This window comes from Nilaparvata lugens, chromosome 3, assembly GCF_014356525.2.
Source record: "Nilaparvata lugens isolate BPH chromosome 3, ASM1435652v1, whole genome shotgun sequence".
NCBI lineage: Eukaryota > Metazoa > Arthropoda > Insecta > Hemiptera > Delphacidae > Nilaparvata > Nilaparvata lugens.
Genome location: NC_052506.1, coordinates 12,084,256 through 12,108,224, shown reverse-complemented (window position 1 = coordinate 12,108,224; position 23,969 = coordinate 12,084,256). Strand labels below are relative to the sequence as shown.

At 35.0% G+C, this 23,969-nt stretch overlaps 2 protein-coding genes across 2 annotated transcripts in view; one reads left to right on the top strand and one right to left on the bottom strand.

Annotated features, from left to right (window-relative positions):
- Window positions 1-827: 827 nt before the first annotated feature.
- On the bottom strand, window positions 828-12,772 carry LOC111064569 (eukaryotic translation initiation factor 6). The gene is made up of 6 exons (XM_039425363.1): window positions 12,401-12,772; window positions 9,789-9,874; window positions 8,002-8,177; window positions 5,745-5,921; window positions 4,103-4,284; window positions 828-1,977 (listed from the first exon to the last, which is right to left on the bottom strand). The coding sequence occupies exons 1-6, from the start codon at window positions 12,505-12,507 to the stop codon at window positions 1,968-1,970; spliced, it is 738 nt and encodes a 245-aa protein (XP_039281297.1). The 5' UTR covers window positions 12,508-12,772; the 3' UTR covers window positions 828-1,967.
- A 137-nt stretch (window positions 12,773-12,909) lies between these two features.
- LOC111064568 (transcription termination factor 5, mitochondrial) overlaps window positions 12,910-23,969 on the top strand; it is a 35,868-nt gene continuing 24,808 nt past the window's right edge. The window contains exons 1-5 of the mRNA XM_039425362.1: window positions 12,910-13,190; window positions 14,121-14,289; window positions 18,382-18,467; window positions 18,674-18,810; window positions 20,393-20,579. Coding sequence (XP_039281296.1) covers window positions 14,121-14,289; window positions 18,382-18,467; window positions 18,674-18,810; window positions 20,393-20,579 — 579 coding nt within the window. The 5' untranslated portion in view covers window positions 12,910-13,190. The remainder of the gene's footprint in view (window positions 13,191-14,120; window positions 14,290-18,381; window positions 18,468-18,673; window positions 18,811-20,392; window positions 20,580-23,969) is intronic.

Below are 23,969 nucleotides of genomic sequence, written 5' to 3'. Positions count from 1 at the left end.
AAATATATATATATATATATATATATATATATATATATATATATATATTGTTCATTTTTGTGTGTGGCGAAAAATAGCATTCGCACCACGGGCAAAAATGTTTTTCCGGCTCTCAATCTTTTCTAGTCCTCGGCCTACGGCCTCGGACTTGAAAACCGATTTCGAGCCGGAGAAATCTCATTTTCTGCTCTAGGTGCGAAATATACTATTGAAGAACTATTAGACTGAATTATAATAATTCTCATAATATCTTAACCATGTCTCTAATAGTACTGGTGATTGAATCGAGCCTGAAAGTCTCTTTTGAAGGAAGCAAGCTCAAATGAAAAATGCAGGCGAGGGATGCAAGCCCGCTGATCTCATTTCTGGATTATCCAGCCGGGGGTCCAGGTGGCAGAGCCCCCTCGCTAAAGGATAAAGGTAGGCGCACACAGATCGTCATCGGACGGACGGCACGCATCGGAAGATTAGATTTGATGCATGCGCATCGTATAGGTATGGGCACTTCAATTGAAAGAAATGCATCAAATCTAATCGTCCGATGCGTGCCGTCCGTCCGGTGACGATCAGTGTGCGCCTAACTTAAGGCGAACGAAGCGTGCCTGCCGGCTAGTATTCCATGTTCATAAAAAAATCATATTTTGAACTGGTTTGCTCACAATTCGAATTTAGAAAGCAATTGACGTTTCTGACTGTATTGCAAGAAAACAAACTAGTGGAATTTCACTATCAATACATAATAATGCGATCCTAGAACAGCCCCAATATTCATGTTCTGTCGAAGATTAAAGTAATGAGAGGGAGTCAGAGTGAAATGTACTACTAAGTAAGGTTATAGAATATAAAAATTTATTATAGTCCTTTCAATAATATTATAATCTACGTTGAAACAATGTGGGAATGGTGTAATTGATCATTTATGATAAAATTGTACTCGACGCTCAATTCACAGAATTGGTTTCATGCTTTAAAGAATTCATTCAAAATCCGTTCATAATGTCGACCATTTAATGGTCACTTAATGGTCCAATGTTCATTAGAGCTTCCGTTCAACAATGATACAATTTGATACACTCAAATCAAATGAAAAATTCTAATTATAATTTAAAAATAAACAATTATGTGTTTTGCTAAACCTGACAATGGAATCTGGTCGAAATTATATATTATGATGAAGAAAGAAGAAAATTGTATTTTTACTCAAGCAACTAGTTCAACCGTGAACTAGTTCTAGCTTAAACCAGAATAACAAATAATGCGTATTTGGTATATCTATAACATCTCTGTAACACTTTACTATAGTAAGGTCCACGTTATAATGGCAGTAGATAAATATAGGAGAATGGCGATGCCGATTCTCTGCATCAATTAATTATATTTCTACACTGTCAAAAACATAATTGGCATCGTTGTGGACCTAGAAAAGGATAGTACCACCGGCTTTGTCGAATGATAGACAAGGATAGCAAAACCAAAGTTGATCAAATACTGTCATTATAACGTGGACCTCAATATAGTACGTATTCAATATTATAATTGTTGCTAGTTTTATATTTCAGAGGCCCGGTTGTGAATCCCGGCCCGGGGATTTAAATAAATATTTTATTATATATTTTTTCTCGGGCCACACTCGTGTTTCGGACGGACACGTTTAGTCGTCGATCCCGGCAGCCTAAAAACAGTTGTTAGATCATGTCAGAGACCCTGAAATGATTAGATGCGACCTGAAAACTCTGACACCAGACCTGAGCCAGCCAGGTCACACGGTATTATTAGGCAACGTGCTCTATAGAAACACAGAAAGATTAAAAACCATTTTATAGAAAAATGTTATGAATGAAATAAATTGATTGATGTGATTTGAGTATATCGTTCAGACATATTTGACAGTTCCTATTGCTATTTATTGCCCAGAAAGTGTTCTTGAAAGGTCTCACAAATAATATTTACAATCCATAACAGGGTGATCACGCCATACTGAAACAGATAAGAAATATGAATTCATTAATTCCCTTGCCTTACAACGTCTGATGCATACTATGCGGATATACGATAATGTGGATAAAGCTGAATGATAGCTAGGTAATTCAATTTTTCCCAATATAGGTGAATATTCTTTTATATTGGTCTTACTTGATTCAATTCCAATTATTGAGTTGACTGATATGAAATTGTATTCGAACTAATACTACCAAGGTAGCTCGTCAAATTCATCAAAAAACACAAAAATCTATTCAAACTAGATTTAATGTTTAATAGCTTAATAACTATGATGTTTTGAATTGTATTTTACTGATTGAAAATATGCATTCAATGATAGATTAAAGTTTTCATCCAAAGTTGAAATACCTGGTATCTAGGTTGAAATACAAGCACGGCAATAATTCAATTATTCAACTGAATAAACACGATCAAGTAATCAATACCATCATTTCATTATTAAAACGAATTTCAATATTAGTTATGACGAATTCCCCAACTGTATTTTGAGACAACACCTGAACAATATTAAGCATTGTAAAAAAGAGAATGATAATCCATTTTAAAAATTGAACTGCATCTTCAATACAAGAATGTTGAATCGTTGGTGAGACCAGGTTATACGGGATGGGGCAGAGCCGATTGACGAGTTTGGAAGGGTTATAAGCAATGAACCGTTCAACTTCGAAAAAAATTATTTAGTGGGTTCAATTCAGTTTGAAATGTAGTTTTTAATGTTTACTTTTGAAAATTATATCTGTTAAATGGCGGCCATCAGCAGCAATCACTTATATTTTTGAAGTTTTAAAACGCATTTTGGCACACTCGATTGGGAAGGCCTGGATCTATTTTCTGATTCGCTCCTTTAGCTCTACCAAGGTGTGTGGGCGATCTTTGAAAACTTTATTTATGAGGTAACCCCATAGAAAAAAATCGCATATGTTCAAATTGGGTGAGCGTGCCGGCCACTTCAGGTCCACCCTTAGTGAGGTATGCAGCCCTGGGAATATTTTTGTCTCAACACATTCATTGAAATGCGCCCTGTGTAGGTTGTAGCATAGAGAAACATTAGCGTAAGTAGATATCCCATGGTATAGGGCGTTTATGTCGCAACTTTTACTGTTATCTCAAGCCGATAATCCACATATTTCTTCACTGTGAAGCTATGTGACGCTGGTAGTCTCTCATTATTGTGCCATTCGTACACTCTCACCCGGCCAAAACAGTGAGAATCGATAATAATCGTCAGTAATCGGCTTGAGATAACAGTAAAAGTTGCGACATAAACGCCCTATACCATGGGATATCTACTTACGCTATTGTTTCTCTATGGTTGTAGTTTCATCCTGCTAAAACCATATTTCTCCCAAGTCATGTTTCTCAGCAAGTTCTTCCAATTTGGGGCGCAGAAACGTTTTTCTATTAAGTTACCACAAAAATAAAGTTTTCAAACATCGCACACACACCTTGGAAGAAAGAACTAAAGGAGCGAATCAGAAAATAGAACCAGGCCTTACCAATCACAGTGTGCCAAAATGCGTTTTAAAACTTCAAAAATACGCTACATCAGTGTATTGCTGCTGATGGCCACCATTTAACTGATATAATTTTAAAAAATTTATTTATTTATACATAGGTTACAATATCATTCTCAACTATTAATGATTGGGAAAGGAACAAGAGGCTTAAAGCCCAAAACTGTCCCTTTCCCAAATTAAGATAGAAATTTTCCAAAAATAGGTTATGTTTACACTTCACGATTTTTGTCCAATTTAGAGTCCAAAATATTTACAAAATTAACAATAAAAACTACATTTAAAACCGAATTGAACCCTTTAACGATTTTTTTCCAAGTTGAACGGTTCATTACTTATAACCCTTCTAAACTCGTCAATCGTCTCTGCCCTACCCTGTATTTATTAAGATGCGTACAGATTTACGCGCCGCGAACATGAGCAATTCACTTTTAATCAGCTGATGCCAAGCTTTTTATATCTGTATCTTACCGTTTCTGTAAAAAAACAGATATAATCAGCCGATTATAAGTGAATTGCTCATGTTCGCGGCGCGTATATCTGTAAGCACCTTCATAAACAAGTTTAGTTCTAGTGAGTGTACGTACCTGTCAATAAGCGAAGCTCGCATGGTTGTCGTAATGGCGGCTGGCTGGGCTTCATTCAACTTGAATATACTTTCGATGACAGAGATTTCAGTGGACGTGGTATCCATCCCACAGAAAACACTCCAATCATTGACCACCATACCAGCTCCTATTACTTCTGATCCTCGGTTGATGGTTCCAGCCTATTTCAAAACGACAATCTTTTACTATCTCTTACCTTCACTCAAATAAAACGGCGCTCATCAAGCATTGCACCCAAAACTCAACCCTGATCAATTTTAATCAATTTCTAAGAGAAACTACATGACCAATCAAAACTCCATATGTGACATAATGGTTTGGAATTGCCGATCTGAGCTACAAAATTGTAATATATGATTTTATTGAAATACTAGTAGTTCTGTGAACAGTAGACCTCACGCAGTATTCTCATCCACAAGTACCTGATTGAAACTATAGACCTTATGGAAATACAGCAATAGACTGGCTTCTCCACACATCTGTGTAATCACTTGTCAGCTGATTTATGATGAATAATTCTATAGTCGGATTTTTACTCTAATATTGGCGTATGAAGGAGGCTCCTTTATCCTTTTATATTATCTATTAAATGCAAAATTTCCAAAAACCTTGTTTATACGTTATACGATTAAAAAAGGAACATAACTGTCAAATTTCATGAAAATCTATTACCGTGTTTCGCCGTAAATGCGCAACATATAAACATACATTTAAACATTTAAACATTAAGAGAAATGCCAAACCGTCGACTTTAATCTTAGACCTCCTCACTTCGCTCGGTCAATCAAATTAAAAAACCTAAATAACATTACATTATAATACAATGTGATTATATTATAAGTATATGATTCATACACTCATATCATAGCCACCTCTAATGTATTAGAGGTGGCTATGCTCATATACTTTGGGCCGGTTTCCGAGATCGGGATTTAGTTCAGTTTAGATTAGCAGTCTACCGATTAGCTCTATTTTGGAATAGATTTCCATTGTCTTGCATTAAGGGCCGGTTCCGAGCTCGGCATTTAGCTAAGTTCTAGACTTAAAACAGCTGGAATTGGAAAATAGGCTTTCTGAAACTGGGCATAGTCTTAGTTTTTATAATCTTTATTTTCTCATTTCTATAATTGGAAACTTTTTTCTTGAAGAAATAAAACATTCCTAAATAATTCAAAATAGCTGAGCCTTTACACTATTTTCTCTTTATTTTATTTTGTGTTCAATTTTCTTGTTTTTCGAAATGTAATTTAAACATGGACTACGACTACGCCCAGTTTCGGTGAGCCAATTTCCTTGATAAAATGAAACATTCCTAAATAATTCAAAATAGCTGAAACTTTACACTATTTTCTCTTTATTTTATTCTGTGTTCAATTCTCTTGTTTTTCGAAATTTAATTTAAACGTGGACTACGACTACGCCCCGTTTCGGAAAGCCAATTTTCTGATTCCAGCTGTTTAAAGTCTAGAACTTGACTGAATCCCGATCTCGGAAACCGGCCCTTACTGATTATTATACATTCAATTATGTTTGGATGAGAATGCACAAAATGCTAATTTAGAAGTAATAAATCCTAAATCCAAAGATTCGATATTTGAATAAGAATATTTGAGATATTTACCACCAACGGAATTTGGAGTAGAGATGCAAGTTCATCCATATCCTGAGTTGTCGTATGAGGGTGAACCAAGCCGCCTTGATTGGAAAATGCACAGTAAGACCCAACCAACACGTTTGAAGCTACCGTTTGTCTGAACACTTCGACATTCAGGATATCAGCAATGATTTCTTCGGTTTCCTAGAAATTTTAAATAAGAATAAAATAGTTATTTGTGCAACTAGTGCGCAAAGTGACAGTTTGCTGCACTGAAAGAAACGTTTACGCCCGAGCCGTAGGCGAGGGCGGAATGGTTTCTTGAGTGCAGCAGAGGAACTTTGCGCACGTATTTCACATTAAGTTTTTCCTACAGTTACCATTGAATATGAAAAGTGGGTAATTATGGGTAAAATTGCCTGAAATGCATCAAATGTTTTTCTGTGTAATTTTATTATTGATAAAAACCTTAATTTATTGTCAAATTGAATAAAAAATGTTGTCCTTGGTTATAATATATAATGTAATAATTAGCGCGTTGTGCTTCGTTGCTCACTATAGCAGCCACAGCAGTCACTGTTACCAACTTCATTTTGATTTTGCTGCACTGTTGCTCCATATAACCTACTAAGTATTTTGCGTTGCCATGTTGCAAATCTGGAGTGCAGAAAAATTTTTCCCGCACTAGAGCGGAAAAGTGATTCTTTGCGTTCTGTAATCAGTGCAGCAATGGCCACTTTTCAACGTAACTGTAGGAAAAGAGTATTTAATTTTTAAAAAGTAATAAGATTATTAATGAATTTAAAAAGAAAAATATCTTGATCACCAAAAAGGAACACACGTCAGATCTTATTTAGAGTACAGAAGACATTTTTCATGAATCTTGACATTTGAATGAAGAAATTTTAGGTACAGATACATTTGTATCAATAGAAACACTATAATTTTATCAACAAGCAAGGAATGATATTTAAATCATTACTAATCGTATGATCCTCATAAATATAAGATGAATAGAGTAATGCTCATGCTAGTAGTTCTGTGAACAGTAGACCTTGCGCTCAGTAAGTTACATTGATCTGTTGTTATGTTTTCTCAAAAATTAATAAATAATTTATCAATTTAAAATGTATAGAAAAAATCCTAAATAAACATAGAGATTTCTGTCCTATCGTACCGTGACGTGTCGTCCTAGAATGTGAGTGTGAGCGCTGTTATCAGGTATGGCTGCAACCAAAGACCTTAAAGAGATATAGACCCTCAATGCCTATGCCTTCCCAATGATAGCTTTTACTTGAAATTGAAGGCCGCCATTGGGGTATTTTAGCACGAGATATTATATCTATATATTTATAATGCTATAGATTAGAAAGGCATTGGTATGTAATAATCTTATAGGTTGCCCCCTCAATGGCCGATTCCAAGTACGACACTAGCGCTGCATACTGCATGTGAGTCTATGCATCTTCAAGGTCTTTGGCTGCAACTGTCTACAACGTTGATGGAAAGATACATTTTCAAGATGTTTGATGTTTTTGAACGGGTAGTATTATAGTCCACTAGACAGCTGATTTATGATGAATAATTCTAAAGTCTGATTTTTACGGTAATATTGGCGTTCAAAAGAGACTCCTTTTCCTTTTGTATTATCCTTAAAATGCGAAATTAAACAAAAAACCGTATGTAGGCCTGCCTATACGTCGACGCGAAATTCAAAAAGGAACATACCTGTCAAATTTCATGAAAATCTATTGCAGCGTTTCGCTGTAAATGCGGAACATAAATATAAACATAAAAACATAAAGAGAAATGCAAAACCGTCGACTTTAATCTTAGACCTCACTTCGCTCGGTCAATTAGAATTTTAGAATCTCAAAGTGATATCATAGGTATGAGACATAAGCAATGTGAATAAGCATACAAAGGAAACATTTTAGGTAGGAGACACAATACAGAATGGGGGTCTTTTCTATATTGAATGCTGTGTTTCTATAACTTGAGAGACATTATCATAGACGTGTTACTAATGTTCACCATGATAATTTATTTATATAATGTTGTATTTTATTGTAATGTATTTATTCTATATAATGTTGTATTATACAAATTTTTAAAGATCTGTTTTGAAAACATCATATGGACATGAAAATATCGATGAAATAAAAAAAGAATAAATTTTCTGATAAGTTAATGAAAGCAAGTGTTGCATTGGAAGATAAGTCATTGAGCCATTAAATAAGTTATATAATATTTGAACTATTATTTTGTATTCTATGGTACTTACTCGATCCAAATCAGGATGGACAAGGGCAACATAATCGTTGCTGGTAATAACATTTCCTAGCGCAGATAACCTTTCTTCAACACGTTGAACTTTAACCTTATCAGGAAGGGAATTACGAAGATGCTGGAGTTCTGTATCTGTTGTAGAATTTGGCACGAGAAGTCCATTCTTATTTCCTGGAAAAAATCACAAGTTCGACAAGAATAAATAACAGATTGGTTTATTAAATCTTTACTGTGGTGAAAATGCAAGTCATTTTCATTTTTAAGCAATAGACTACGTACAAGCATGTAAGGGTACAACCACACTGAAAGCAGAGCGGAGCGTGGCGTCAAGGAGCGTCGTGAACAATATCAAGTAAAGTAATGAGCTACAACACACTGCAAGCGTTTACTCGCAGAGCGGAGAGTGGCGTCAAACTTTGGAACAAGCTGGTTTGTTTTTTGGAGCGTCTACGAGCGGAGCATCAAAGCGTCAACGTGCGAGTGCCCTACTAATGTATACACTAGTAGTCTACTCTTGTACATAATAATTTATTTTTCTACTACCGTCTAGTACACTAGTATATTAAATTTAATGTTTGTCCAAATTCCCCTGTAATGTGTATTATTTGATTATTCAAAAGAGAACATTCATCTATTGCACTTTGAAATTAAAAGTAAGGCTATTCTAACCCATTTCATTCAAATTTCTATGAAATATGATTTACCTTAGTTTAATTTATTTACAATAAAAATGACACTTATGTAATAGGTAGATACAATAATAAAGTAATCCTTGTGCTATTTTTCTTCCAAATTTATAGGTGAAAAAGTCAAAGATAAGGTTAGGATTTCACGTGTACAATTTTTATAAAATTTTAGTCCAAAATAAACATGAAAACTATAAATTTTGAATTTAGATGGCTTGAATTAATAATTTTATTAGAAATATTCCACTTAATGACCATTTGTAACAAATAATATTAAGTAACTATTGAAGAAACACAAACTTTTAAACTCTGTAATTAATTTTTAATTACAAGTCTTTCTTCAGCAGATATTGGATTCCTGAAATTAGTGACTTGTTTTTCCAAATCAGGCTTCACTCTTGTTAAAATGTAATCAAAGGTTGAAGTTGACATTCGCATCTACTCAAAAAATCGGGACTCATGCTTTCTTAAAACATTAAACAGATGGTGATATTCACCAAATAGTCTACGATTCAAGTTAATTTCATTAACCCTCTCTGTCCTAGCAGGCTTAGGTAAATCCAATACTTTAAGTAATTGTTTTCACAAAGTAATGTCCGTGTAAACTAGACAACACCATTTTCTAGGCCCTTGACGCTTGACGCTCAGACGCTTCCTGTGTGTATCATGAACGCTCTGACCACGCCACGCCACGCTCCGCTCTAGAACGCTACGCCACGCTCCACTCTAGAACGCTACGCCACGCTCCGCTCCGCTTTCAGTGTGGTTGTATACTAACAAATTAGGCAAAATAAGCTTGAAGCAAAACCCTTTCTAGAATTATCAATCTACAATTATATTTATTCTAATCGATTATTTATCAAAGTATTCCCAATTACATTTATATTGTATTTTATAGCGTAAAATTGAGAACGGTTTCAACCCAAGTTGCTTCTCTTTTCCTAATATTGATAAATCCTCCTACCTAGATGAGTTAAATCTCAAATGATTGCTAATATACAATATTATCTCAGTGGTATGCACGATTAAAAACTATGAACAGGACATATCGCACAAAATAAAAGTGAACGATTTTATGAGACAGATGTTATCTTACCAACACACATTCTTCCAACGATTCTGCACCCCGCAAGTGAACAATGAACAACTGGAATTACATCGTTCAACTCAGCTTCGAACACACTAAAATCAAAATTTCAATATGGTGATCTCAGGACAAGTGATGACATCCAAAAACGTTATACACAGTTACTGCTCAACACTTAAATCCTACTCTAATTTTTTCTGTGTGTTATATTATAATATTTTCTATTATTATTAAGATTAAACTGGAATTGTTGATTAGCCACAGGAACATTTCATTATTCCTGAAATACCAAATTCTATTTTATGTTTAGAAAAATGGAAATTAAAGAAAACTATACTGTTAAGCTAAAATGTTCGTAGTACCTATTACTGTACAATAAGACAAATTTGGTCGAAAAATAGAAAATTCATTCTTGAGTGTACCTGTATTTGAATACACAAAAAAATAACACAAAGAATAAATTTTAAATTTTTTGAACCGTATTTGAGGCATCATTTCAAACTGAATTGACGAGCCGAGAAGAATAAGCTGTAGTAGGCCTACATTATGTCAAAAATTATGAGTGTTTGAAATTTTGATCCTTGAGGTGACCTTATGCGCGCCTCTCTACTAAATTGAATGCATCTAATAGGTGATTCTCATAGAACATATAGATCTTATAAACTTAGATCCTTGTGCAAAATCTCAATGTGAGAACAATGAAGTAAGTTAATTTTGACGGTTGAAGCTAAAATAAGGTGTTTTTCAAAATACAAGGAGCATTTGTTGTCAGGTGTACCTGGTAATCTTTATGAGATACAGCGCTCTACCTGGTCTCAAATTGTAGAGCACAAAATTTCGCCCAGAGGGATTTTAAATACATTTAATGGTACCGTACCAATCGGAAGATATTGCTAATCAAAAACTAAAATTCATCAAAATTTATTTTTCCTTGAAATTTAACTCATTTTTAAAAATCATTACTAAGTACGGTACTCCTTCAAGATAGAGTTTCGAGTATTTTCATCTCAAATCTAAAAAAAAAGGCAAGAGCAAAAATTTCTGTCTGTTTACTTGATTTGGCGGATACATTTAAATGATAAAAATTGGAAGATATTGTTGATCAAAAACTAAAATTAATTTTTTCTTTACATTTTACTAATTTTTGAAAAATTATAACTCAGTAGGTACTCATTTTAGGTGGAAAGTTCTAAGTGATCTCATTTTATTTAGAATCTTATAATCTAAAAAATAGTTTAGAGCAAATTTTCCTGTCCCATTACTGGATTTGGCGGAAATAGCTGAATACATACATATATGCAGATGACACAACTCTGATTGATTCAGATTCTGATGTGTTGGCTGTTGGTGAGAGAGCTAGAAATTCAACAAAACAGGCTTCAGACTGGTTCTCAGCAAATGGCTTTCTTTTGAACCAATCCAAGACTCAGATGGTTGTCTTCAGTTTAAGACCGTACAGTGGAGACTCCTTGGTGACCAATAAGGCCAAGTTTCTGGGTCTGATTGTGGATAGGGATTTATCATGGGCTCCTCATATTGATGCAGTTCTGGATAGGCTGTCTCGAGTCAACTTTCTGTTGTCGCGTTTAATGTGCTGTGTACCATTTGAATATGTAAAATCCACATATTTTGCACTGTTCCAGTCAGTTATGAGTTATGGTTTAATGTTCTGGGGCAATGCAACCAAGACTGGAGAGGTGCTGATAATGCAAAAGAGAGCAATAAGAATTATGAGTGGAGCTGGAAGAATTGCCCACTGTAAGCCACTTTTTCTTGAGCTTAGAATTCTGACAGTTGTAAATCTCTACATCTACAATAGCCTAGTTCACGCGTATAAAGGGAAGCATAAACATCAGCACAGAATCAACATACATGGACTCAATACCAGACGTAGACATGACATTGACGTTCCCTTTGTTCGACTTGAAAAACTGAGATCCAGTCATTTGATTATGAGTATACGACTCTTCAATAAATTACCCCTCAAGGTCAGGAACTTAAGCCTCAGAGAGTTCAAATGTGTAATGTATGGGTGGCTATGCAGTAATCCTTTTTATGAGGTCGATGAGTTTCTGCAGATGTCGGAACCAAACATAGAAATGAATTCTAAATTTTAAAAAACAATAAAACATCTCAATTTTTGACGTGATCTTATGCATCAATATGCCTATGGATCTAGAAATATATTCTATTCTATTCTATTCTATTCTATTCTACTGGAAAAAGTACCGAAAAAACGATGTTTTTTGGCCAATCTTTATCTAGCACAAGGAAATTTTGCATGAAAAAATTGGTTCTGAACTTTTCTTATATGTGTATCCAAACAATATTTTTTAAAAAATCATAACTACAATATGAATTGCAAGCACTTTTTATTTCTATATTGACTGGACTATAAGTCAATGTAGTGATAAGCATATTGACGTATGAAGGCTAAATTAAAGTAAATTTATCATAAAGGCTAACATAACCTCTTAAAATATTTTTAAAACAAGGAAAATTTCTAGGCCATCTCTCACAAACAACAATTTCCATTTATTAAACAATGCTTGAATTTACTTATTCACATTAAGAAATAAATGCAGGATTATTTAACTAATTGGATTGATTGTAAATATTACCTGTAAAAGTTTTCTGAGCCACCAATCCCAACCAGACAGTAAGCATTAGTCAACTTACTGAAGACACCAATTTCATTATTGTTTTCAAATTGTACTCGTATAGCCATTTTTACTTATTTAAATGTTAAAATGCAACTGAAAGGATATAATTCTGAAAAATGTAAGTTCAAAGTAAAGTGATCAGAAAGTACGGCCAACTCCAAAAACGTGCTAACAAACTTAACCTTAAATTTCGATTACACCACTTGTCTGTGACACACTGCCTTTAATATCAACTATTCTAGTTGCACAACATGGCACAATGCTTTCCAAGAAGAAAAATCTTCCTTCATTTTTATTTCATCGATTTGTTGTTCTGTTAGATTTTATTTGATAAAGACTATTAATCAATTATTAATTAATTGATTATTAATTCATCCACTCAACTTGAGAAATAATTCAAAGATTCACCAATTTAATTGAAATTAATTTCTCTTGTTCTTCAATCATAGAGGCATAGATAAAAAATCAGCTGTTTATCCCTGTTGTCTGTTCTTTTCTTCTAAAATCACCAAATTTCAAAATACAATAATAATATTATCGTTTATTTTTATTTTGGATAATAATTTGAAATTTTTATATTTTGTCTGGAAAGTGAAAAAAGCATGGAAATTCGGAGTGTAAAATCTATTTATTACAATATTAACAAAATTGTTCAATAATTCCGTACATGGAGTTTCAAAGTTTTATTGAGGTTAACCTCAAGATTTACATTTTTTATTTTGATGCTGTTAAAAATTCATCTTGAAAGGTAAATTATACCTAATTTATGGATTTTGTAAGCTTACCTTTATTCTGATTCTACATATTCCTTTTATTGTGGTACATTTTTTACTCATAGTTTCATTTATTATAAGCCATACCTTATTTTTTAGGGCATTTATGTGCTTTGCGCCTTTGCCTATTTAATGTTAAGTTAAGGCCACTTTATATGTTAAGTCAGTAATAAAGGAAAAATGGCAATCAATAAAAATTGTTGTTTGCTGAGTTAGTTATTAAATTTTAATGCTTATTTTGTTTATTTCTTTAGTTTGATTGTGTTTTTTATCCTGTAATTGGTGTATTCCTAGAGAATACAACATACTCTGGCTGCCCGTAGTGACATTCACTACCTTAATACCAGGCACCATGAGCTGCTGGATGTCCCTAGAAGACGCTTCCACCGATCACAGGCCAGTTATAGAATTTCTGCCCTAAAATTCTTTAACAAGCTGCCTCTTGGTGTAAAGCAGATGAATGATGCCGCCTTCAAAAGAACCGCCAAAAAGCTGCTTTGTGACAAGGCATATTATAATGAGAATGAATTTATGAGTGATGATTTGATTTTTTATTTTAAGTTTTCACTGTTTTAGATGTTTTAATACCATCTAAATAGTTGTTGTATACGGTAATTACGTGTATTGAAATTGAATTTTAAGACGCCATCGATCCCATAAGCATGGGTAAATGATGAAGCAGAAGGTATTATGTCTATGTTACTTAATAATATTGTTTATTCATATATTGTTTTGTATTGTTATCTTGTAACAGAGAGTTGAGTGTAAGAGAGAGCCGACTATCCCCTTACTTTTCTCTCTAGGAAAAATAAAGACACTCATTCAATTCTATTCCAACTTTATTCTGAAATCGTTGAGATTTATCTGGCTATTTTAGGTCTCATATACTGTTTTTAATTTTTCAGATGATCTTTAATTATACTTGTTGTTGGCGAAATTTGCTGATGACTGCACCAATAAAATTGTATTTGAATCAGAGAGCATGTCGAATGAATGGAATGAAGCTCTCAATGATTTACAGCAACTACTCAACAGACAATGAAGATGCAGTGCAGTACTTGGTGCAGTTGTCAGGTTGGCCAACCATTTTTCTTCTAAACATTAAATATAGTACTTCTCACTAGGTAACATTTTGATTGAAAGAATTCATTATATATATAATTCATTCCTATAGTTATTTTTTAATTAATGATTATGTTAGTATTTTTTTAGTATTTATTTGAATAAGTCCATAAAAGGGATCACTAAAGTGAAGCCCACTGGGACACGTCAAAAATGTAAAAAAAAAACAACTGCCCAGAGGCAGAAATCAAATACGAAAATAGGCACTCACCACACTGCTCTCCAACATACAGAACTCACGGAGTGAGTACAGAGGGTGATCCGTCAGCAGGCTCCTCAGAGCCCCTCGAAACCGCACCGCAGGCAGATCCCTGGCCAACAGAGGCAGCCTATTATAGAGGCTGATAGACATATGAGCCAGACCAGTCCGAGTTCTGCTCAGCCTCTGGTAGGGTAAATCCAGCCTGAGTCTACCCCTAGTCTCATATGGGTGGAAGCTCTGTCGGGTCACGAGCAACCCCACGTTCGCATGTGTTCTGCAAAGGGTATGGAGAACATAGAGGGAGAAGACGGTGAGGATCCTCTCTTTGATAAAGAGTGGGCGACAGTGGGCTAATCTACCAGCCCCACAAATAATCCTCAGGGCCCTCTTCTGGAGACGAAGGACTCGGGCGACATCTGTGGCTCCACCCCAGAGGGGGAGGCCATATAAAATCACGCTCTGAAAAAAGCCAAAATAGCACATTTTAAGATAATGAGGTGGCACACTGTGTTTGAGACCCCTCAGCAGGAAAACCACTCTGCTCAACCTGGCGCAAACTGTCTCAATGTGCTCGCCCCATGAGAGCTTCCTGTCAAGGGTAAACCCTAACAGTTTGACAGGCGCAAAATTGTATTCATTCCCATTTCTGAGACTGAACACAATAGACTGAGTTTTGTCTTCATTGAGGAGGAAGCGATTGGCAGAGAACCAGTCCGATGCAAATGCTCCAGTCTCCACCATAGCTGCCCTCAGTCCTCCCATCTCACGACCAGCATTGAAGAAGGTGGTGTCGTCCGCATAACAGACAACACACCTGCCATCCACCTGAGCTATATCGTTAACTGAAATAAGAAACAACAGAGGCCTCAGGACAGAGCCCTGAGGCACTCCACAGTCAACACAATCCCTGATCTCAGAGAGAACTCCATTAGCCAGCACCGCCTGTCTGCGACCCCCCAGGTAGGCCTGAATCAGTTTGAGAGGAGACGGTCCCACACCATAATGCCTAAGCTTGTCCACGAGAATAGCATGATCCATTGTATCAAAGGCCTTGCTGAGATCACACAAGGTGAGCCCAGCAAGTCCACGTGCCTCAAAGCAATCAAATATCTTGGAAAGCAGGAAATCTACTGCATCAGTGGTGGATCTATTTTTCCTGAAACCAAACTGGGTGGTCGCAAACAGGCCGCACTGGTCACAATAAGCAAGGAGTTGCTCAGCAATAAGAATTTCAAAAATCTTCGATATAATAAGATAAGATAAGATAATCTTTTTATTCAACACAGTACACTTTATAATATACAGTTGAATAACGTCAGGTCTTAATAAGTAACAATAATAAATACACAATAAAAAGCACACATGAAAGACTAGAGTAGGCCTACCTACAAACTATGCTACCTTCTATCACTAAAATCCTTCACACTGTAGTAGGCTTGTGAAACCAGGAATTTATATACTTTACTCTTAAAAATTTTTATGTCAGACAAGGACTGCAGCTCGGTAGGTAAGTCGTTAAAACAACTTAGCTCCAATATAAGAGGGCATTTTCTCGTACAGATGCAGTCGGTGTTGTCTCAAAGACAGTTTATTCCTCCCTCTGGTGTTATAAGTGTGGATATCAGCAATTGTGTTCAGATCAGATAAGTGCTTGTGAGTGAAAATTAACAGTTTGAATATATAAATTGATGGTAGCGTAAGTATATTTAAATCAACAAAAGCCTGTTTACAAGAATCATTGGACTTCAGCCCTGCCAAGTAGCGGATTGCTCTTTTTTGTAGTCTAAATATTTTTAAAAAGTGTAACTCTGCAGTGCTTCCCCACAACTCTATGCCATAAGCCACATGTGAATAGAACAGTGAAAAATATACCATTCTTGAAACTGACATTGGAACAAGTCTCACAATGTTTCTGATAACAAATAAGCCTTTACTGACCTTGTCGATAATAAAATTTACATGCTCATCCCATGCAAGTTTTGAATCAAACTTCAAACCAAGTAATTTTACATACTCTGTATTGCTAATAACATCGTCCCCTATGTACAACTGAGGTTCAAAAGCGTTATGTCTTCGGCTGAAGTCGATGATACTACTCTTCTTTGAGTTAACTGTGAGGGAAAGTGAGTTGAAAAATTGAACGACTCTATTGCATATCAAGTTACAATTAATCTCCATCTCATTCAAGTTTTTGTGTGAAAAAATTAAAGATGTGTCATCCGCGTATAAGGTAAGTTTATTAAGAGGAACAAGTGAACAGATGTCATCTATGTACAGTATAAAGAGAAGTGGTCCCAGAATAGACAGTCACAGTACCACGAAACTTTTCTACTTAGGTCTTCAATCTTTTTGAATTCATTCGTTGTTATTTTCACACATTTAATATGAAACCACTTCATACAATAACCCTCGCAATTTATTGACTTTTCATTATTTGAGAACAATTCTAGGCAAGAGCCACAAACAGATTCGTCAACACTATCCACTGCCATCAAATGTTCGTCAATATCGAGTCATTTCGAGTAGAAAACATGAAATTTTCGACATGCTGGAAACTTTTTTGTTTCAAAAGATAAGTAGGATGTGAAAGCGAGAAAGTTTCTCAGAAATAATTGATATTATTTTTTCAATTGTCAAAAGTACTCGGAAGAACGTATTTTGTCCTTTCAGGAGTTTCAAAGTCAATTATAGCGTCTGAATGTTGTGCCACCATATTACTTCTCTCAGAATCATGGGGCGTCGTAATGCGTAATAATTTTATATCAACTTAACGGGGAGAATGTGTACATTCTACTGATGGCTGGATAATTTTTATCCGACCTATAGTTATTTTTTAATTAATGATTATGTTCGTCAATATCGAGACATTTCGAGTAGAAAACATGAAATTTTCGACATGCTGGAAACTTTTTTGTTTCAAAAGATAAGTAGGTGGTGAAGGTGAATAATTGATATTATTTTTCCAGAATCAATAGAATGGACACATTCTCCCCGTTAATTTGATATAAAATTATTACGCATTACGACGCCCCATGATTCTGAGAGAAGTGATATTCAAAGAAAAACAAATTTCGCGATGTTTCCAATTTTATAATAAAAGTTAAATTTCCTTTTAATCCTTCAACCCTGGATCTTTTCTAGCACTACTAAGATATCGGGGATGATATTCTACATCCAATTCTGACGTTGAATTGGAAATTTTAGAAAGTTTCAATTTTACACGATTTGGAAACCCTGTAATTTCTTGGGATGGAGGGTCAAGTCTCAACTTATTTTACACAAACTATAGGCTAAATAATTAGTATCTGGCCTATCTAAACAATTTTGTATCATTTCTATGAATATCAATTGAAGAATAACGTCCAAAACATAAAACCCACTTTCTCATTTCCACATGCTCACCATAAAATCTAGTCAGTGGTTCGTAAACTAATTACTACGGCCAGTAATATCTCCTCATAAGCTACTTGAATTTAATACAGTGAGTGCCGGTTGCACAACAGCCGGTTAAATTTTAATCGTGATTAATTCCACGAGAGCCAATGAGAGAAGCCGTCTTATCAAGAAGGCCTTCTCTGATTGGTTCTCGTGAAATTAATCACGGTGAAAATTTAACCGGCTGTTGTGCAACCAGGCCTGATCCATCAAGTTTCATCTCCTCTCTTGTGAATCTTTCATGTCATTTGTTAGTCCAAGACAAGTAACAAAGGTTTTGGAAGTAGGCCACATGGTAATCATGAAATCAGTTCGAAATAAATACATTCTTTTCATCAATTAACAATTTTTCAATTCTTATAATAATTGCAAATGTAGAATTATCACAATTCTATTCTTTGTTCTAGGTTGCACAAAGAAAAAAGCTGAATCTCTTTGCAAAAATCGAAGTTTAAATATAGAAGACATTAAAAGCTCATATGAATTTCTAAATGTAAGTGTACTCTTCATTTTTTTTATTGGAATTATTCTATATTTCATAAATTCTCGTATTATGACTGATAGAATCGGTTTTGATATTATCTCCAATCATAAGTGGAGTGAAATCATATTTTTCAACTATCAAGTAGCTCTAAAAACGGTAGTTTAGAGGATTAGTTTGTATTTGTAGTCCTAGTTATTTGGAAAATTTTGTTCCAGAAAGTAGGAGAAATACAGAATCTATCAAAATATTTGAGAGTATTGATAACTCATCCAATGACTTTGGAAAATCATTACATGATTCTAGAAGAAATTGGCATTCGAAAAAGCAGATTGAATCTTAAATCTATTAAAAGGTGAGTGATTAATTCTATATAATGTTTCAGTTAGAATTGTTTTAAATACCGGGGGCACACGTTATTTCATTCTCCATTGTATCTGTATGATACAGCCACATCAATGCACTGGTCATTATAAGAGTAGGAAGGTTCAAGTGTTCAAGTCAGCAGGTCATGTTGTAATTATGTAATCAATTAAGATCAAATATCGGGGCACCGAGCTTCGCTCGTTATTTATAAACTATTGATAAACAGAACACAATTCTTTAAAATGATTGGGGAAGGACTAACAGGCACAGCCCAAAACTGTTTCTTCCCCAGATTTTTGATTTATACACTCTAAATAGTCCAGAAATTAGGTTATGTTCCATGAACTTGAATTCAGGTTCAATTTTCAGTCTAAACATTTGAAAATAAAAAAGTTCTAATTTAGATTGTCTACAAACCAAATTGAATAACAAAATAACACTCACTAATCACTTGAAATTGTCAAATAATCATTAACTTTGATAATTATGATATACTCTAGTATAGAATGATTATCATGTCATGTCAACAAATCAGATTATTTGGATCAAGTCGATTAAATTTCTAGATAATATTTCTCGCTGATTTATTACACAGCTGGAAATAATTCTGTTTCTCTCCCATACACACATCTTCTGTTTCGACAGACGACGAAATTATCATCTGTTTTTCCAAGGATGAATAATTATTATCCTTTTCATGTCCTTCAGTGAGTTTTCCCAGGGATGAGACCTAGTGCAATAGAATTTTTATATCATAAACCTACTACTTTCCAAATTTCGTGAAAATCGTTAGAGCCGTTTTCGAGATCCCTTGGATATAAATAACCAGATATAAAAATATATACAGAAATTGCTCGCTTAATATAATAGGATGTTATGAGAGCTGATGGAATTAGAAACAAAAATAATAAAGGATTTCAAAACTATATTAATAAGCTATCGATCGATCAAATAAGTTGAGAATCATGCGCCTGGTACTTCGTTTGGAAGGGTGGCTGCTTGAGTCAACTCCTATGAATATAATTATTCATGAGTTGTAAAATCGCTTCCTGGTGGTTCGGAACGCAACTAAAACTGTAGGACCATTCATCTCTCATCATCATCCGCCTCATTACCCACGCACAAGTCTAGAGCTCATGTGGGCATCACCCTCAGCAAAAAAAAAAAAAACTGAAGGAGATCTCCTGATCTATCAAGACTGAAGGCAGTCACTGAGGATGCAATAAAGTTGGCGTAAGAACTAAGAAATTAGGTCGGTTCTCAAACAATATTGTGTAGTATTTCAAAATTTATTCTATTATTTTACAAAGGCGACTTTCTAGAAGTATTTTAAGCCTAGGTGATGATGATGGGATGAATGATAATACAATGAAGGTTTATTCCAATGAAAGTTTGGTTTGAGGTCTAACTTTTTTTTATTTAATTGATGTATCTTCGACCGTTCAACATTACTAGATATATATTTATATGCTGATCTTAATCGTATTTTACATCTGTTCTAGTTGTATTCTACATTTAATTTATAGATTTTTTCATTTCCACTGATCGCTTGTCATTTCTTGTATTCTCAGGTTCTATCCGATACTAAATTCAAGTCAATCTAGATTGAAGGAACTTGGCTATCTTGATGAAGATGCTAATGTGATGCAGAACTGTTTGTCTCATGCAGAGTTACCAGACAATGTGGAAATGAATATTCTTCAAGACAAAACCGGAGAAAAATTGCAATCAAAAGATGTTATGGTTGCTATTATCCATGTGAGTATATATGTCACCGATATTTTTACTTTTCAATAAATTATCCTTCCACATTTTTGCCTCATTGAATTTTTTATGTTTTCGTTTCGATTTGCAGTTTATAATTTTTCGTTTAAGTAAATAAATAAATAAATAATCATTTTATTTGTTCATGGACCAGCCATACAAATACAGAAATACAGTTAAATAGAGATACATGCACAATTATTCTATAATTCCAACAATAACCTCCAATAGAAATGAATTCTAAAGTAAAGTGTCAGTTCGTGAGAGAGCACGATTTCACTCTCTATGTCTGTTATAAATGTCTCCACTCCATGTGGATTATCAAACAATCAGGACTTATAGAATATTACTGCATAACTGAAAATTTATAACATGAAATATTGTATCAAGACATCAATGGAACAATTATAGTTTAAATAAATACTTAAAGAACACAGCAATATCACAATTATAGATCGAACAATACTTCATAGCATATTACCAAAATTTACAGGAACATTAACATTACATTATAATACTACTTTGGATTGGAACAGGTACTTTAGGACAGGTACATTACTTAATAATTTTAACTACAAGGTTTCAAGCTATTGAATAAACTTACAGGCATTCTAATGAGTATAATGATGGTAGTTAAGTCAAAACGATTGATTTACAATAAGACTACACTAAACTTGGGTGGAAATTCAATTTTTCAAGCCAAACAAAATGTGATTAATTTACTTGGGGCAATCATCACACATATTTCATATGAGTTACAGGAAATCCCACTTGTGAAATCACGTACTCAAGTATCAACACTACAAATCAAGAAGCGAATATCAATTGCTTTTACTACATAAAGGAATACTCTATTTATTTTCCTCTCACTCAAATTTGATAGAAGTACCATTACTTTGTCGGCATCTGACACAACATTTTGGATGAATTCGCCAAGAAAGTAGGAACGAATAGAGTTATACATTGGACAGCGTACTAAGAAATGTTCTATATCTTCTCTCTCACGAATATTACAAATAGGACAATTCGACATACAGTTCAATTTTGTACCTCTATTATTAACATACAAGTATATAGATACATTAGTGGCCATTCGCAATTGAGTGATACAACGGACTTTGACAATGGGCATTTGGAATCCAAGCTGCTCACCCATCTTGAAATTAGGATTTAATTCTCTATAGTGAGGGCAATTCATAGAGCTGAGTGCTGCTCCTACATCTTCCGCATACAAACTATCTGCGTGATTACTGAACAAGATTCCCTGTACAGCCTTCAACCTGTGAAAGAGGTCAGCTCTATCTCCCCATGCAATTACGATACCCTGATCACCGCACTTTTTCTGGAGATGAGACAACCATCCCGAGGCTCCATGTATATTGTTCTGCTCCAGTGCACAGTCCAACAACACCGAGAAACAGAGTTTAGGGTATCTACACTCAGACATCTGTAGGACCCTTAAAAGAAAACCAAAAGTTCTCTTCAATAGAATGTGACTGAGCCTCAATCTGCCCAATTCCAAACGTACCGCCCAACTCGGTGATGTGACATTCAACAGAAGAACACGTTTTAGAAAATACAACTGTGCTCTTTCCAAAACGTCAGCACAACCAAGACCCCAAACTTCAGAGCCATACAGAAGGCAGCACTACCGCATCGTAGAGTTTCATCTTAGCATCGCATGTGTCAGACTTGGCTCTTCGAAGAACCTGGACGACTGACTCTCCAGTAATTCTCGCCTTCCTAATTAAGCCTTCACAGAATTTCCGGAAGCAACCCGACGCATGAAAGTCTACTCCAAGGTACCTATATCTGCTGACTATCTCTACTTCCTCACCGCGATAGTGAAATGATAAAACTTTTTTGCGGCCCCTAGCATGAAAAGGTACAATTTTTGTTTTTTCAATATTGACAGTCAGCTTCAGGGATTCACAGTAGTCGGAAAGACAATTTAGCTTGTTACGCAGGTCCACCTCACTATCTGCAAAGATGACAATATCATCAGCAAACAGTAACATCAATATGTCAGTTTGGTTTTTCAATGGAATGCCATGGAAGCCTCTTCCCCTGAAAAAGGACTCAATATTTCTCAAATAGCAGGAGAACAAAAATGGACTAAGTGAATCCCCCTGCAACACTCCTTTTGTAACTTCAATGGGGTCTGAAGTCCTATTCTCGCTTCTCACAACCAATGAAGCCCTGTCATAAAGTCCATTCAACAGCCTTATCATTTTACTGCTGACTCCACACAACCTAAGCTCGTCCCATAGAAGCCCATGAGGAACAGAGTCGAATGCAGATTGGAAATCGACAAATAAAGCAAAAAGTTTGCGGCGTCTAACCTTTATCTGGTGGAAAACAACTGTATGCAAAACAAATATATTGTCCAGACATCCACGCCCTCTCCTAAATCCACTTTGACACTCAGGCAGTATGTGACATTGATCAGCCCACTCTGACAGCCTTATCTCTAATGCATGTGTGAAAAGTTTTGTGATATTATTCAGCATTGCCAATCCTCTATAGTTATTAGGGTTGTCCTTATCTCCCTTCTTATACAGAAAAAACATGACAATTTTAGACCATTCCCGGGGTACCTCCTCCATATGTACTATTTTATTGAATGAATTTAGCAAATAATCTCTCCATTGCATTGGTAGAGCCTTGAAAAATTCATAATGTATTCCGTCGACACCAGGTGTTTTTTTGTTCTTTGATTTAGATATTACCTGATCTAACTCCCACAAAGTGAATTCTCTATCCAGAAAGGGGTGTCTAGCATCACTTAACACAAACAATTGTTCCCTCTCACCTGCATATTTACTGCCAAGAAAGCGTGACCAAGATTCCAAAGAAACACCGTTAACATGCTTTTTTCCACCCTTGAAATATTTAACTGCTGTCCAAAACTCATAGGGATTTTTAACGTTTCTTATGTTGTCTTTAACTTTATTTAAATATAAATCTTTTTTAATTTTGATTGTATCCCTGTAATTCTTCTTCAAATCAATAAATGCTTTCACAGCTGTATCCTCATATAACCTGGACCTAGCAAACCTGAATGCCCTGCGTACACCTCTTTTTAAAGCATTGCACTCAAGGTCGTACCAAGGTTTATTTTTAAAGCCACCAGTAAATTGTTTCCTATACATGCCAGATAAGTCAGCTGCCTCCCAGATAGATTTTGTAAAATTCTCAAAAATTAAATCAATTGAATTATTTGTATCATTGAGTTGAAGATTCAATCTAGGAGATAGCAACAACGCATCTCTAAATGATTCGGCGCAGCGGTCCGCCCAAACCAGCCTGTAAGAAATAGTTTTATCGCTCTCAGGCTCTAATATTGAAGTTTCTAAATCATCAACCAAGTCAATATCTATCTCA